The sequence below is a fragment of the Lactuca virosa genome, chromosome 2 (assembly GCF_052849685.1).
Source record: "Lactuca virosa cultivar CGN04683 chromosome 2, Lactuca_virosa_CGN04683_v6, whole genome shotgun sequence".
NCBI lineage: Eukaryota > Viridiplantae > Streptophyta > Magnoliopsida > Asterales > Asteraceae > Lactuca > Lactuca virosa.
Window position 1 is genome coordinate 220,391,655 of NC_136427.1, and position 16,687 is coordinate 220,408,341.

At 37.5% G+C, this 16,687-nt stretch overlaps 1 protein-coding gene across 1 annotated transcript; it reads left to right on the top strand.

Moving 5' to 3' along the window:
* The first annotated feature begins 14,379 nt into the window (after positions 1-14,379).
* On the top strand, positions 14,380-15,632 carry LOC145158232 (uncharacterized). Its single transcript, XM_079077154.1, has 2 exons — positions 14,380-14,946; positions 15,210-15,632. Exons 1-2 carry the CDS (start codon positions 14,380-14,382, stop codon positions 15,630-15,632), a joined length of 990 nt encoding a protein of 329 aa, XP_078933280.1.
* Positions 15,633-16,687: the final 1,055 nt, after the last annotated feature.

Here is a 16,687-nt window from a genome sequence, read left to right on the forward strand (position 1 = left end):
CCCGCTCAACCAATTTCGTCTGATACTCAAAACTCTTCAACGAAGTTTTCAAAATCAACATCTTCAAAGACTTTTCAAACAAATGTGCAACAACAAAATTTTCATTCAAAAATCCAACAAAAGTTTTCAACTTCAAATTCATCTTTTCCAAAACCAACAAACGATCAAAACCGATTTTCTTCAAATAGAACAAATCGAAATTTTGCTAATGTTCGTCAATTTGAAAATGTTAGAAATATTTGACAATGTTCGAAAATTTGACAATGTTCGCAAATTTGACAATGTTCGAAAATTTGACAATGTTCGCAAATTTGACAATGTTCGAAAATTTGACAATGTTCAAAAATTTGAGAATGTTCGAAAATTTGAAAACGTTCGAAAGTTTGCAGACAATCAAACATTTGTGAGTGATAAATCTACAACATCTGCAAAGTTTACTCCACAAAAACCAAATTTTCCGAATCCATCCGCACACAAAGCCACTAAAGTTTCGTACACAAAAGGTTCGTCTGGGGTGGAAACAATCAATCATTGGCTTGAAGAAAAAGGGAAAAAGTATCAATCGGGAAAGTTTTCTCAACATCAAATCAAGAAGGCCTATGAACAGTATTTGAATGATACTTCATCTGGAAGTTCATCTTTGAAAGAATCAAATACTCCAGTTCAAAAATGGCAACCAATCTCAAAGGAAAAACACATTGAAAAGCACGAGAAGAAAGTCAGTGAAAGTCCAAAACTATCGAAAAATTATGTTTCGATATCTTTAACTGATGATGTCGACTTAATTGATTCTTTCAAAACCAAAGTTCGAAATTGGGCTTTAGGTTCTAAATTTCATTCGCTTTTTCAAGCTAATGACCAAGGACCCAAACAGCCTTTGATACCTAAATTCTTTTAATGAATACAGGTACTGAGTGACGAGCAATATGATGAGAAATGGTACATTGATAGTGGTTGCTCACGTCACATGACTGGAAGAAAGGAGAATTTACGTGATTTTAGGAGTTTGGAAAATGCAGGAGTAGTGAAGTTTGGAAATAATTATAAGTGTCAATTTAAAGGTTATGGCAAAGTAACAAATTTACAGTGAATCGTGTTGCTTATGTTGAAGGTCTTAAACATAATTTGATAAGTGTTTCACAACTAGTTGTGGGCACTGGCAATCAAGTTGTGTTTAACGAAGAAGGAAGTATCATCTCGAATGTTGAGACACACGAAGTATTGCTGAAATCAAAAAGATATGGCGATATGTTCACTCTTGACCTCAACCCTATTGTTGGGAAACCCTCAATTTGTTTACTTTCGAAAGTTTCATCTGATGTTAGCTGGTTGTGGCATCGACGTTTATCACATTTAAACTTTCGAAATCTAAATAAGTTGGTAGTAGATGATCTTGTTCGAGGTTTACCTGTTCTAAAGTTTGACAATGATACTTTATGTGTAACTTGCGAACAAGGAAAACAACATCGAAAAAGACATCCAATTGTCATAGATTCGAAAATTGTTGAACCGTTGGAACTTCTGCATATTGACCTTTGTGGACCATCAACTGTTGAAACTCTCAACAAGAAACGATACATTTTGGTTATTGTTGATGATTTTTTACGATTTTCTTCGGTGTATTTTCTCAGGTTAAAATCTGAAGTCGCTGAAACAATGATTGAATTTATCAAGAAAATTGAGACAAGTCTGAAAAGAAATGTTCGTAAAATCAAAAGTGATAATGGTTCCGAGTTTAAAAACAACATGCTCGATTCGTTCTTAAATGAGAAAGGAATTTAGCATAATTTCTCATCGCCATATACACCACAACAAAATGGTGTGGTTGAAAGGAGGAATAGGTCTCTTTGCGAAGCAGCAAGAACAATGTTGACATATGCGAATCTTCCTCAACATCTATGGGCAAAAGCAGTTTCGACAGCATGTTTTACTCAGAATCGATCCTTTATTCATCGCCGTTTCAATATAACTCCGTATGAAATCATAAATAACCGAAAACCTAATGTCAAATTCTTTCATGTATTTGGTTGCAGGGGTTTTATCATGAATCTCAAAGATAATCTTTCGAAATTCAAGCTAAGGCTAATGAAGGAATATTTTTGGGATATTCAAATAATTCGGTTGCATACAGAGTGTTGAATAAGCGAACAAGAAAAGTTGAAGAAACGTTTAATCTTACTTTTGATGATTACTATGTGAAACAAGTTGAAAAAAATTTCGAACAAAAACCAATTCTTAATTAATCAAATGATGAGTCTGAAAGTTATAATTCATCTGATTTTGATTATGATTTAATTTTTGGTGTTCCAGATAGGGCTGCAGATGCTGAAGTCCATGCTGAAGACAATCAAACTCCTGAATCTTCGAAACATATTGATGATTCGACAATCACATCAGATACGACTACTAATGGTGAAAGTATGCTAGATGCTCAAGTGGAGGGGGAGCACTTAAATATACCTTCAACTGTTTAGGGGGAGCATCCTTTCGAGGGGGAGAAGAGCAGTATGAATGATGTTTTCGAGGGGGAGCATCAGAATGACAATTATGTCGAGGGGGAGCATAATGATACTGAAACCATAAATCTTGATGAAAATGATGAATTTCATGAACTAAATGATAATAATTCTGTTGCAGGATCCGAAAATGAAGAAATGTACGAAGATGCACCTTTGGACTTTGATCCAACATATCCACCATTGGAAAAATGGACAAGAAATCATCCAAAAGAACAAGTCATTGGGAATCCACAAGATGGAGTTTTGACTAGAGCTCAAATTCGTGCAAAGAATGAGGTACTGAATGCTCGTCAAGAATTTTGTATGTTTAATGTTTTCATCTCGAAAATAGAACCAAATACAGTTAAGATTGCAATGGAACACTCAGATTGGGTTGTTGCAATGCAATCTAAACTTGCTGAGTTCGATAGAAACAAGGTTTGGAGGTTAGTTCCTAAGCCTGAAAATGTTTCAATTGTCGGATTAAAATGGATTTTCAAAAACAAAACCGACAAGGATGGAAATATTGTTCGAAATAAAGCACGATTAGTCGTTAAAGGATATTCGCAACAAGAAGGTATCGATTATGAAGAAACCTTTGCCCCTGACGCAAGACTCGAGGCTATTCGAATATTTTTGGCTTATGCAGCTCACAAAGATTTTGATGTTTATCAAATGGATGTGAAATGTGCTTTTCTCAATGGTGAACTCGAAGAAACAGTTTATGTTGAACAACCTCCATGTTTCATAAATGAAGATATCCTGATCAGTTTATATTTTAGATAAAGCAGTATATGGGTTAAAACAAGCACCAAGAGCCTGGTATGCAACTCTTACCAGTTTCTTAAAACAATCGAAATTTAAACAAGGATCAGTTGACCCCACATTATTTCGAAAGAAAGTTGGGAATCATCTAATGCTTGTTCAAATTTATGTCGATGATATTATTTTTGGCTTTATTGACCTTGCTTTGTCTAGTGAATTTGAATGTTTGATGAAAAGCCAATTCGAAATGAGCATGATGGGTAAAATCAATAATTTTCTTGGTTTAAACATTCATCAAAGCAGAGAAGGAATTTTCATCAATAAAGAAAAATATACCAGGAATTTGCTCGAAAAATTTGGAATGACAAATAGCACGAAGTTAAGAGTACCAATGACAGTCGGAACAAGGCTAAATCCTTCGTTAGACACACCTGCTGTTGATCTTACTTTATACATGAGTATGATAGGTTCATTGCTTTATCTTACAGCAAGTCGACCTGATATCATGTTTTCTGTATGTAATTATGCTAGGTATCAAGCAAATCCAAGAGAACCACACTTGACTGCAGTGAAAAATATTTTTCGTTATCTCAAGGGGACAATTTCGTTAGGATTGTGGTATCCTTCGAAATCAGGATTTTTCATTCAAGCGTTTTCAGATGCAGATCTGGGAGGATGTACACTTGATCGAAAAAGTACAAGTGGAGGATGTCAATTATTAGATGGGAAGCTTGTAATTTGGCAATCGAAAAAGCAAACTTGTGTTGCAATTTCTACTACTGAAGCTGAGTATGTTACAGTTGCTGCTTGCACTTCGCAAATCATTTGGATCCAGAGTCAATTGCATGACTATGGAATTAATATGAAAAAGATTCCATTGTATTATGATTTACAAAGTGATATACACATTTGTCATAATCCAGTACAACATTCGAAAACCAAACATATTGCACTTCGTTATCATTTCATTAAAGATCATGTGGAAGATGGCAATATTGAAGTTCATTTTGTAAAAACAACTAATCAGCTTGCTGATATTTTTACAATAGCATTGGACGAAAAATCATTTATTCGGATTTTGATAGGATTGGGAATGATTGAAGCAAGTTCGGTTCCAGGACTATTTTCGAAAGAATAACAAACAAAGCAAATGAAAAAGTGTCGATTCAGAGGCATTATTGAATGGTTCAGAGGTGTATAGTATTAACCATCCAGAGGTTACTGTTCATATTCAGCGCTTCGATACGCTTCGTTTTCGACTTTTGGGAAAGAAAAGTTTCGTCAGTTTGGTACATTCTTAAGTTTTCATTTATTTTTTAATTTCGAAAAATTGGAAAAACCAAAAATATTTTCGTTAATTTGTATTCTTTTCGAAAAATAAAAAATTCCAAAAAGATTTTATTTTTGTTATTTGTTTTAATTTTCGAAAAACTTAAAAACACAAAAATATTTTCTTTCTTTTCAAAAACATAAAAGACCAAAAAGATTTTTGTTACTTTGTACTTTGTCTTTTCTTTCTTAATGCAGAATTCACGAAAAATTTACAACGGTCATGCTTGCGTTTCTAGGGTAAGGTAAATTTTCGAAACTTTGTACTAGTTAGAATGTCCCTAGAAGCATGCTGCAGCATGTCAACTCAAGCCTCCATTGACTCAATGTGTGATTTCGAAAGCCTTAATGAAATTTTTCATTACAAAAATTTCTTCCCAATCAGGCTTGCATTCACATTAGTCTACTGAGCTACCTAACTCTTCTCAAATGAGTTAAGAGTTTTCTGTTTAATCCAAGCATAACAGAGGTACAATTGAATTCGTGAAACAACCTTTTTCATCTCAAACTTCTAACACATTTCACACACAATGACGTATGTCCAAGAGGTCATTGATCAAACCAATCATGACTTAGACATATCAAACTTCTGTGTTAATGATCTAACATCATGAGACCGTGATGAAAGTGAAACCAACATTATCAAAATCATTTAAGGAATTGACGGGGAACTATGTTCCAGATTTTCACGAAACATTTGTTTCAGTACCAAATTTTCGATGCTCCAAATCATATTCTTTCGTTATGAGTGGTCTTGATCAAATGTTCGAAACCCACGACATTTGTTACCCAAGAGGATCCAGCTGAAAACAATTTTTCTTTGAATATGATTTTCGTGGGAGTATCAATTCTTTCAATTGTCACTTTCAAATTAAATCAAAGCATACTTGTCACTGACTACACTGGTCAAACAAGTTATTTCGGTTACAATTACTCACCTTATGTTTAGGTTGATATGTAACGAAATTTTTAAGCCACCCACGAAGCCTTGAAAAAGAAGCCCTTCGATACTTCTCTACAAGTATTCGATTGAAATTCACGGGAACATACAGAAGCTGTTGATTATATCTCTTGATAATTAACGAAGCAACTTTTGCCCGGGGTTTAATTGCCTTTGTGTCGAATTTTTATTTTTCGACATCACAGATCCCAAATTTTCGTTAGTTTGCTTCTTATTTTATTCTATTGGCACACTGCACTCACGAAATCCTTGAGGTTCTGAGTATTACCAACTTAGGCTGATGATTTCGACAGTCTGGCATATGACTTCGTCTCTAATCCCAAAGACGAAAGAGCCTAACCTCCATGCCGAAGGTTTTTGATCTTATCCACTTAGTACTCACGAACAGTTTGAAGTGACGGTTTGGCAACGTGGCCCGACTTTCAAGGAACTTTATCTGACATGGCGCGTTTAACGGCTAGTGGTGCGACTTTCAAGGACAGACGTGGCTTACTCTTTCAAGAAAACGTTTGGAATTAAATAGGGGTTACATATAAAAGGAAGGTATTATCTCCTTTTATAATTGTGTGTTCAAATTCACAGACGATCAAAAACCCTAAATTTCTTTGTTCTTCAATAATTTCTCAAAACCCTAATCAATGGCGGCTGATCCAACCACCACTACTGACGAAATTGCATCTCAACCACTTATGAAGATTCAAAGCACCAACTATCAAGTTGAAGTAGATGTGACAATGTATCCTGAAGAACTCAAGATGTTGATTGTTGCTCTTCAACATTCAGGTCTCGCAACTGCGATGTTTAAAGCTTTTGAAGTCCCGTTGTCATTGTTATCAATGGTTGGTTCCACTGCTTCTTATAGCAAAGCCACTGATGTAATCACATTCAATATGGTGAATGACAAGAGAATTCGACTCACGAAGAAGTTGTTTACTCAAATCTTGGTAATTCCAAACTCACCTCCATTCTTTAAACCTACTGCTGATCAAGTTATGTTCATGTTTAACGAGATGGGTCATCAGCCACCACTCTTTAAGATCAGTGATTTCAAGAAATCTGGTCTTCCTTGCATATGGAATTTTTTGTTTGGGATATACCTTCGTTGTTTAACTGGGCGAAGTGTAGGGCTTGACAAGGGGAGGATGGAAGTCTATGATATAGTAGCAGGGTTGTACTATGATCTCAATATTGATTATGCTACTCAGATTTAGAAAGAGTTTATCAAGAGCCTGGAAAACACGAATGTGGTAAAAGGAATTTCGTGTGCACGTTACTGGAGTTTGGTTCTTAAGTATGTATATGAGAAAGAAGGTATTCCAGTTCCTGCTGATGAGGCTAAGGCAGAATTCGCGAAGTATCATTTTCCAAAGACTGTTGCAGATGATTCAGAAGTATTCCCAAATATTGCTCGAATTGCTGATGGGATGTTGAAGAAAGTTGATCCAACAAATTCTGTATTGGTGGCATACTTGCAACATGTTAATCCTTCAGTCGAAACAGGGATTTTGCTGAAAATAAGTGGTGAAGGGTCATCTAAGAAGTCGAAGAAGTCAAAGAAGGTTCCTGAAGAGGTTGTTGTTCAAGAAAATCCTAAGAAACAACCTAAGACCAAGTCTCCTAAGAAGATTGCAATTGAAACTGAGAAGCCTAAGGAGAAGGTTGTTCGTGACTCTTCGAGGGAATTGATCCCTTCGAAATCTGGCGTGTTCAAAAGATTAAGGAATTTCTCTTTTAAGAAACAAACTTCATCAGAAGATCAATCTCCAACTATTCGCAAACCTCAGCTTAACCGAAAAGGAGTGAAAGTTTGTGAGATTCCTGCACCAGTTTCACCATCCTCCAAGAAGTGAAGAACTGAGGATGTGGCGAAGCATATCAACAAGAAGAGAAAGAAACGAAAGATGGTGGTTCATGAAGAGTCATCAGATAGTGAGATGATTCCAGAATCACCTTTGGGTTCGAATTCCCCAAAAATCTCACAACCACTAATCCTTGAAAATGTTTCGTTGCCAACAACAACAATTTCAATCGAGATTATTTTCGCCAAATCAATTCCTGAAACGGTTCCAATTTCTCCAATTGTTGCAAACGTATCTAATACTGATGCACACATTGTGGTGAGTGTTAATCGATCATCTCAAGGTATTCCTGAACCTATTTCAAGTACTTTTGTTTCACTTCCACCTTTTATTAAACCCGTTTCCACTACCACTCCTTCACCAACTTTCGATCAAGTCTTAAACCAACCCTTCACTACACTTTTCCCATCACAATCCACCGATCCACCAAAACCAAATTCCGATGATGAAACATATGGATGAGGTTTCGGAGGAACATTTGCTGATTTGGAATTTGATTCCGAAGAGGAGAACATACCTAATCATATGCTGATGTTGGGGAAGCAGTTCAAGATTCTCAATCGCAAAATCAATTCTATTCTTCAATCACAAACTGATTTCGGAGCAAAGAATTCAGTGTCGGGGATAGAAGTTGATGTGATGCTCAAAGCTGTAGAGCTTCGACTGCAGAAGCAATTGGATTTTATGGATAAAAGTAACGAATTGAGGGTCAAAGCTCAGACTGATTCGTTCAATTCTGCACTCAAAAATCTTCGTTTGACAACAAAAGAACAACATGTTCTTTTTGTTAAAGATGTCAAGACAGTACGGGAAGATGTCAATCGAAAAATTGAGGAGTTGAAGGTTGAAGTTTCCAAAGAACTGAGTGAGCTGAATTCCAATTATTCGACAATCAAGTCGAATGTTGACACTATAGCGGCTGCAGTCAGAACGGTTGTTGAATGGTATCAAGCATTAACTCCCAAGTTTGACGCAAAGGATACAACAGATGCTCATAATTTCGAAAAGATGGGTGTTTTGCTTGGTGAACTGAAAGAGTTAGTATCGAAGCCAGCTCCGAATTCATTTTTAACTCCTGAGTTTTTAACTCAGAAGTTACACAGTTTGGATCAAGCCATTCATAAGGCTGTTGCTCCAATTTCGAAGTTTGCAAACATGTTACCCACTGGTGCCCCACCTGTTGTCATAGGGGTGCAAGGGGGAGAAAAGAAAATTCAAGAAGGCAAATCTTCGAAAATTACAAAAGGGGTTGATAAGTCGAAAAAGATTGAGAAGATTGTTACTACTACTGGTGAATTAACGAAAGTTGTATCTACTCAAGTCACAACACCTATAGTTCCAAAGGTGAATACAACAGAATCTATCAAGACAACAACAAAACCAATAGTGAAAGGAATCGTAATTGGTCCAACAACTGGAGGAGGAAGTTCAAGTTGTTCTAAACCAAAACCTTCTGAAGATGATGGAAAAGGTAAGGGGATTGTGATTGAAAAATTGAAAGAAAAGAAGACGGCCGAAATTGAAGCTGAAATGGAGAAGCAAAGGCAAATACAGAGCATACTAAGACATCGTGAAAGTGATCCACCTAGTATCGAAAAGGGAGATCCAAAGAAGTTGTACAGTTATGAGAATATTGAAGCAAGAGTTGCTTACAATCACATGTATGCGTTTGAGAAAAAGCTTAAGAAAAGCTATTCTATCACTAACACTGATATGAGTCAGCTTGACTTTCCAGTGAATGAAATGATGTTTATCATGGCTCAGTACAAGATAGTTGAGAAGTTCGACAATGAGGATGATTATATCCATATGAAACTTAGGTTTCATGCAGTTGTTGGAAAAGAACCAGAAGAAATATGGTCTTTAGTGAAGATCAAGAAGGTTGTCAGTATAACAAAGGATGTGATGTTCGAGAATATGATACATAATTTTCGGTATCATGTTGTAAGAACGAACAATCAAGTATGTGACTTCTCGGTTGCTGATTTTCCTCTAATGAACTTGAATGACCTGATTCAAGTTGCATTAATTTTGAAAGACATGGAGGCTTCGCAACTTCAAGGGACTGAAAAGATGTTTTGAGGCTTGGTCTTGCCCATATCAAAATCTTCATAGACAATTACTATGATTGTCTAGCATTGACTGATGTGGAGTTAGCATCAACAATGGGAAAGGAAGTGAAAGTTGCTATGGAATTGTCGAAGACTCAAGCTGAACTGAAGAAATATGCTGATGGGGAGATATGCTTAAAGCCTTTTGGAATGGTCTTTGCTGGAAAAGATAAGAATGGAAAAGCTAAGAGGTTTTTATTCCAGTCTTCAGAGATAGAAAGATATACGACTTCGCAATATATGAACTTCATTGTTCGTATGAATAATTGCAAGAAGAACAATGGTGGAGATAAAGTGGAGTTAAGGAAGATAATGACATGGTACTCGGAGATACGAAGGATGATGCACTTTGCTGCACAGATTCTCACGAATTGAGAAGTTCGACATGATTACAAAGGGGGAGATTGTAGAGTCGAAATATCTTGTAATATGTCGAAGTCTGTGTATTTGTCTGTTTCGTATGTTTCCTTATGTATTTGCTAAGGCATCTTTTTAACGAAGCTTAAAGTATAGCCTTAGTATTTTTTGTACTTTCAGCCTCCTATAAATAGGAGCTGAACATAGAGTTGATAGTAGAGTTTTCCCACTTTTACTATCATTTTGTACTCGTGTTCATTGGAAGTAATATGAGCTGAACCAGACCTTATTTACCTCTTGTTCATCTTTTACTCTGATTTTGATTCTAATACTCGATTAAACACTTTTATAATATAGAGAACATTCAAATCTGACTTCGCATGAGGAAGTTATGATTTTTAGAAGTTTCAGCATAGCAGTGTGTGACACAGAAACTGAAATTAAGATCGGTTGGTTGTCAGGAAAACCAATCTAAATAAGAGTAGAATATCTCGTCAATACCTATCTGTCGATATAAAGGCAGCCGAGAACGAATATCGTATGAGAGAGTTTTGATTTTTGTATGGATTTTAACAGTCTAAGCCTGTTAAAAATATATCTTTAAAAATAAGGTGAGAATTAGCTAACGGAGTCTAAATGAAAGTTGTATATCTCGTCGGTAGCTACACGTGGATATAGAGAACGTAAAAAATGGAGCTCGTATGAAGAAGATATGAATTTTTGAAAATCTGCTAAATTGCACGCGTAGACACACGCACCGAAAAGGTGCGCGGCGCACATTGACACACCACCAGCTTGCCGACACATGTCACCACCTAGAAGACGCCACGTTAGCACCCCCAACTAAGTGAACGGGGCGTACCAGACCATGTGCATGGTGTGCATCCCGAATTTGACTACAAATTGCTTTCATCTACTCATTCTTTCTCCACACCATTTCTAAGCTTTCTCTCAACTTCTAAGGGCGGATTTCGAGGTCTTTCTTTGGAATTCAGAGTATCTTAGTTTAACGAAGCTCTGGGCATCTATGCTCGGCTAATAGAAACTCTCGGGTCGGAGTTCTGCCAGTGCAATTGATAGCTTATTTTATTTCCTTATTTTATTAGTTTATTTTAGATTTTTAGATCTTTTTATCATTATTGCATTGCATTTTATTTATTTTTCTTTAGTATAGATCGTACCGGGTGCTTTTTATGTTGCATGAGGAATTTTGCAGGGTTTTGGAGCTTATCGCGATTGTGGATTAGAGTGAAGACGGACTTGTGGGCTCTCGAGGCGCTATTGGGCTTGGCGGATCCACCAAAGGAGATTTGGGCTTAAAAAGATAAAGGCTTGGATGAAGTGGACTTGTGAAAATGGATCATGGATAATTAATTTTGGGTTTGGAGCATCCACATTTAAAGATAAAAGATGATTGGCTGATTTGAATCACATGGATATGGAGGGGACCAAAGGAATCTTTGGTAGTTGAAGGGTGGAGTGGTGGAATGAAGGACTAATAGCATTACAGCAACATTTGCGCGGGTGGAATTTTCGTCGCGCGGGTACCCGCGCAACTGCCCAGTTTGGGCATTTTGGTCATTTGGCTTGCCATTACCTTGGGGGATCTGACCTAGCAGCCATAACTTGGATTTGACACCATTGGAGACCTGTAGGAGGCGATTTTTGAAGCTCAAGACTCATTTCTCTTCATCTTTCCAAGATTTTTGGTAGTTTCTTTATGCAATTAGACTTTTGTGATTGTTGTTCTATTTCCATGAGTGGCTAAACTCTTTATATTGGTTAACTTTGGTTAAAACCTTTGAATGTTTGTGGGTTTTTGAAGGATTCATGCTAGATTATCAATTATCTTATGTTTATGGTTCTAGATCATATTTTTTATGCTTGTTTAATACTTTGATCATGAGCTTGGCACTTGAATGAGCTATTGTTAGTTTATTTCTTTGGTTTTGCATTGAATCATTGAATTAACTTAGAACAAGGGCTTTATGATGGTAAAAATCATCTATAGTTTATGAATCATAGCTCCTTTATGGATGTGTAAGCATTGACATCCTCTAGGAATTGGGGATTCCTTCTTTCTTAAGGCTAATTAACTTCTTGGGTTCAATTGCTTCAATTAAACCCTTGATCTTGATTAAGAAGGTGTGTTGTGGGCTTCCCCAACCTCCATACTACCTAAGAGGAATCTTGGCATATCATGCTTCATGATTGCTATAACCAATTTGGGAAGAATGATAAGCTTCATGTTGAATCCTAATGATAAACACACAAATGTTCATTGTGTTGAATTGCCTTGGTTAACCAATTGTTCCCAACATTTGAGCATCTCACTATCTTGATTAATTGCAAGTTTTTAGTTATTCAAGTCTTTTAGTTTTCAAGCAATCATAACACCCCCCCTTTTAGTTTAATTGTAGTTAGTTAGTTTATTTACAATAGTTCTTTTAGATTGCATTAGTGATTGAATACAACCATTTCCTCGAGGATCGATACCCCTTTTTACCATTATATTACGTTTTATTTGCAAACAAAGGGTGTAATTTGCTTGGTGGACTTGACAACCCACCAAGTTTTGGCGCCGTTGCCGGGGAAATTTGGTTATTGTTATTTGATTGTTTATGCCTAGGTCTACAAGAACCGGTGAACTACTCTACAATCCGGAAATTGAAAAAGAAGCAAAAAGGTTGAAAAAGTTAGCCAAACAAGCAAAGCAACAACAACTAGTTCAAGCTTCTTCCTCTTCTCCACTAATCAACATAGACGATCAAGTTCACACTTCAAGTGATACCGACACCGAACCGTGTTCTCCAATTGTTGGTCATTCCTTTGAAGACATTCCGTTTGAAAACTACATAGCCATGAATCACACTCCACCTCACAATCCCAACCCAAACCCAAACAATCAAGATGCCAATACACCACCCCATCAACCAACACAACAACAACAAGAACCTCTTATAGACATGCCACCTTGGAATCAAGCCCCTCAACAAAACCAACCCAATTATCAACCACCAGAACCACAAAACCAACAATTCCACCACAACAACCAACCTCAAACCAATGCTTTTCAAGTTCAACAACAAGTACATTACCCAAATCAACCCAATTACCAACACCCTCCAATGTACCAAAACCCAATGTACCCCCAACAACAACCCCCCAACTACCAATACCCTAACTACCAACCTTATCCACCACCAATCTACAATCACCAACAATACCCATATCCACCTTACCAACAACCACCCAATTACATGCAACAATATCCCAATAACCCCAATCCACCCAACCCCCCTCAAGAGTTGACACTTCGACAAATGATGGAGACGGATGTTACTCACATACCTCTTGGTATTGTCTATCCCGCAAACCGCCAAGGGATTGAATTGAAGTCAAGTTTCATACATCAACTCACCAAGTTCCATGGTTTGGATAGAGAAGATCCTCAAAGGCATTTGAAGTCCTTTCATATGATATGTGTTAGCATGTTGCCCGAAAACGTGACATTGGATGATTTCAAGCTAACCGCCTTGCCGCTCACCTTGGAAGATAAAGCTAGAGAGTGGTTATTCAACTTACCACCGGGATCTATCCACACATGGGAAGAGTTACTCAAAGCCTTCAATAGCAAGTTTTATCCCACCTCCCGGATATCAAGTCAAAGAAGCGACATTTTGGGGATTCGTCAAGGGGAGAATGAGACCTTTCATGATTTTTGGGAGCGATTCAACAACTTGTGTATAAGTTGTCCTCAACACAACATACCCGAACAACTACTTCTTCAACAATTTTATGAGGGTATGAATGAAAAAGATCGAAGGATGATTGATGCTTCAAGTGGTGGTGACATCTTCAACAAAACCCCTCAAGAGATAAGATCACTTTTTGGAACCATTTCTCGAAATCAAAGGAACTTTGGGACTCGAAATGAAATGAAGAGAAATTCTCCACAAGTGGTTGGTGAAGTTAGCAACACTCAACACTTGGAATCAAAGCTCTTGGATTTGACTAATGTGCTAAGTCAAATGGTGGTGGGAAGTGGTCAACAATTGATGGTATGCGGTATTTGTGCCATGACGGGGCATTACACGGATAAGTGTCCCACACTTGGAAGTGAACCGGAAGATGTGAATGTAATGGGCGGATATCAAGGTCAACCAAGACCCACGGGATTTCAAAACAATTTCAACCCAAATTGGAGGAATAACCCAAACAATCCATACCCACCAAAGCAAAATCCACCAAACATTTTGATGAGACCCCAACATCCGCCATATCCTTCCCAAAAACCTCCATATCCACAAACTTCTTATAACCCTCCAAATTACCAACAACCTCCACAACACGGCCAATCAAGTGGTAACCATCAAATGAGCCTTCAAGAACTCGTCACTTCTCTTGCTCAAAGCCAAATCCAATTTCAACAAGAGACCAAGAACACTTTCTCAAACATTCAAGTACAAATTGGAGACTTGGCCACCGCTCTCAAAAATATGGAACAAAGGGGTAAACCTCCATCTCAAACCGAGAAAAATCCCAATGTGAGTGCAATAACTTTAAGAAGTGGGAAAACCCTTGGAGAAAGCAACCCCAAAAGAGTTTCAAGAGAAGAAGAAGATGATGTTATTATTGTTGATCCTCCAAAGGTTGAAGCTACTTCAAAGGAACCGGTTGTTCCCAACATTGATCAACCCGACTCTTCCAACAAGCCTATCAAGCCATTGGTCATACCACCACCTTTCCCATCCCGGTTGGCTCCCTCAAAGAAACAAGAGGAAGAGAAAGAAATTCTTGAGACTTTCCGCAAAGTTCAAATCAACATTTCACTATTGGATGCCATAAAGCAAATTCAGCGCTATGCCAAATTTCTTAAGGATTTGTGCACTAATAAGAGGAAGTTTAAGGCGAATGAAAAAATTCAAGTCAATGCCAATGTGTCCGCGGTTATCCAAAAGAAGCTTCCACCCAAATGCAAGGATCCGGGCATGTTTGCTATTCCTTGTACCATTGGTGACTTGCATGTTGAAAGTGCCATGTTAGATCTTGGAGCCTCAATCAATGTAATGCCATACTCGGTTTTCAATCTATCAATGTTGGACCTTTGGAAGAAACCAGAGTCATCATTCAATTAGCGGACAAGTCAAGTGTATTTCCAAGAGGTGTGTTGGAGGATGTACTAGTTCAAGTCAATCAACTAGTATTTCCCGCAGACTTCTATGTCATTGACCTTGAAGAGAAGACCCCTTCCAAGTCATCTATGATCCTTCTTGGAAGACCTTTCATGAATACCGCTCACACAATTATTGATGTCCATAATGGGAAGATCATAATGGAATTTGATGGAGAGATCATTCACTTCAACATCTTTGAAGCCATGAGATACCCTAGCAACATTTCTCCATTATATCGGGTTGATGTGATTGAGCCAATCACCCAAGAATTATTCGAGTTATCACATGGGGATCTTTTGAAGATGGTGCTCAACATGAGTTTTGATGTTGAAAGTTTGAAGAAAACATTGGATATGTATACATTGGACTCCGAAGTTGAAGAGATTGTGAAGACTTTAGAACTTAACAACTCGACAAAAAAGGATGTTTCTCAAGTTGCCTTATTTCATTCTCCAAACAAGATGCCACCTTCCATAATCCACCCACCCACACTTGAATTGAAAGTCTTGCCTAGCCATTTGAAATATGCTTATCTAGGTCAAGATGAAACTCTATCGGTGATCATCTATTCTTAATTGAAAGACTTTGAAGAAAACCAATTGATTGAAGTCTTGAAAGATCATAAAGAGGCCATAGGGTGGACAATAGCGGACATTAAGGGAATAAGCCCTAATGTATGCACTCACAAGATACTCATGGAAGATGATTGTAAGCCTAGGAGGGAAGCTCAAAGACGATTAAATCCTCCCATGATGGAAGTTGTCAAGAAAGAGATAATCAAACTCCTTGATGCAGATATGATTTACCTGATTTCCGACTCCAAGTGGGTTAGTCCGGTTCAAGTGGTTCCCAAGAAAACGGGAATCACGGTTGTTGAGAATAACAAAGGAATAATGGTACCCACTCGAGTTCAAAATGGATGGAGGGTATGCAATGATTATCGAAAGTTGAATTCAAGCACACGAAAAGATCACTTTCCTCTTCCTTTCATCGACCAAATGCTCGAGAGATTGGCGGGCAATTCACATTATTGTTGCCTCGATGGATACTTGGCTTTTCATCAAATACCCGTTGCCCCCAAAGATCAAGACAAGACGACCTTCACATGCCCCTTTGGCACGTTTTCCTATAAGCGGATGCCATTTGGATTATGCAATGCCCCCGCCACATTCCAAAGATGCATGGTGAGCATTTTCTCCGAGTATGTTAAGAATATAATTGAAGTATTCATGGATGACTTCACAGTGAATGGCAATTCATTTGATGAATGCTTGGATAATCTTAAGAAGATTTTGAAAAGGTGCATTGAGAAAAAGTTGGTGTTAAACTTTGAGAAATGTCACTTCATGGTCAATCAAGGCATCATCTTGGGACACATCGTCTCCAAAAAGGGAATTGAAGTTGACAAAGCCAAAATTGATGTCATCCAAACCCTTCCTTACCCAACATGTGTTAGAGAAGTAAGATCTTTCTTGGGCCATGCGGAATTCTATAGAAGATTTATCAAAGATTTCTCGAAGATTACACGTCCGATGTGCCTCCTTCTCCAAAAAGATGTTGATTTTGACTTCAATGTTGCATGTCAAGAAGCCTTTGATAAACTCAAAGCCTTGCTCACTTCCGCTCCAAT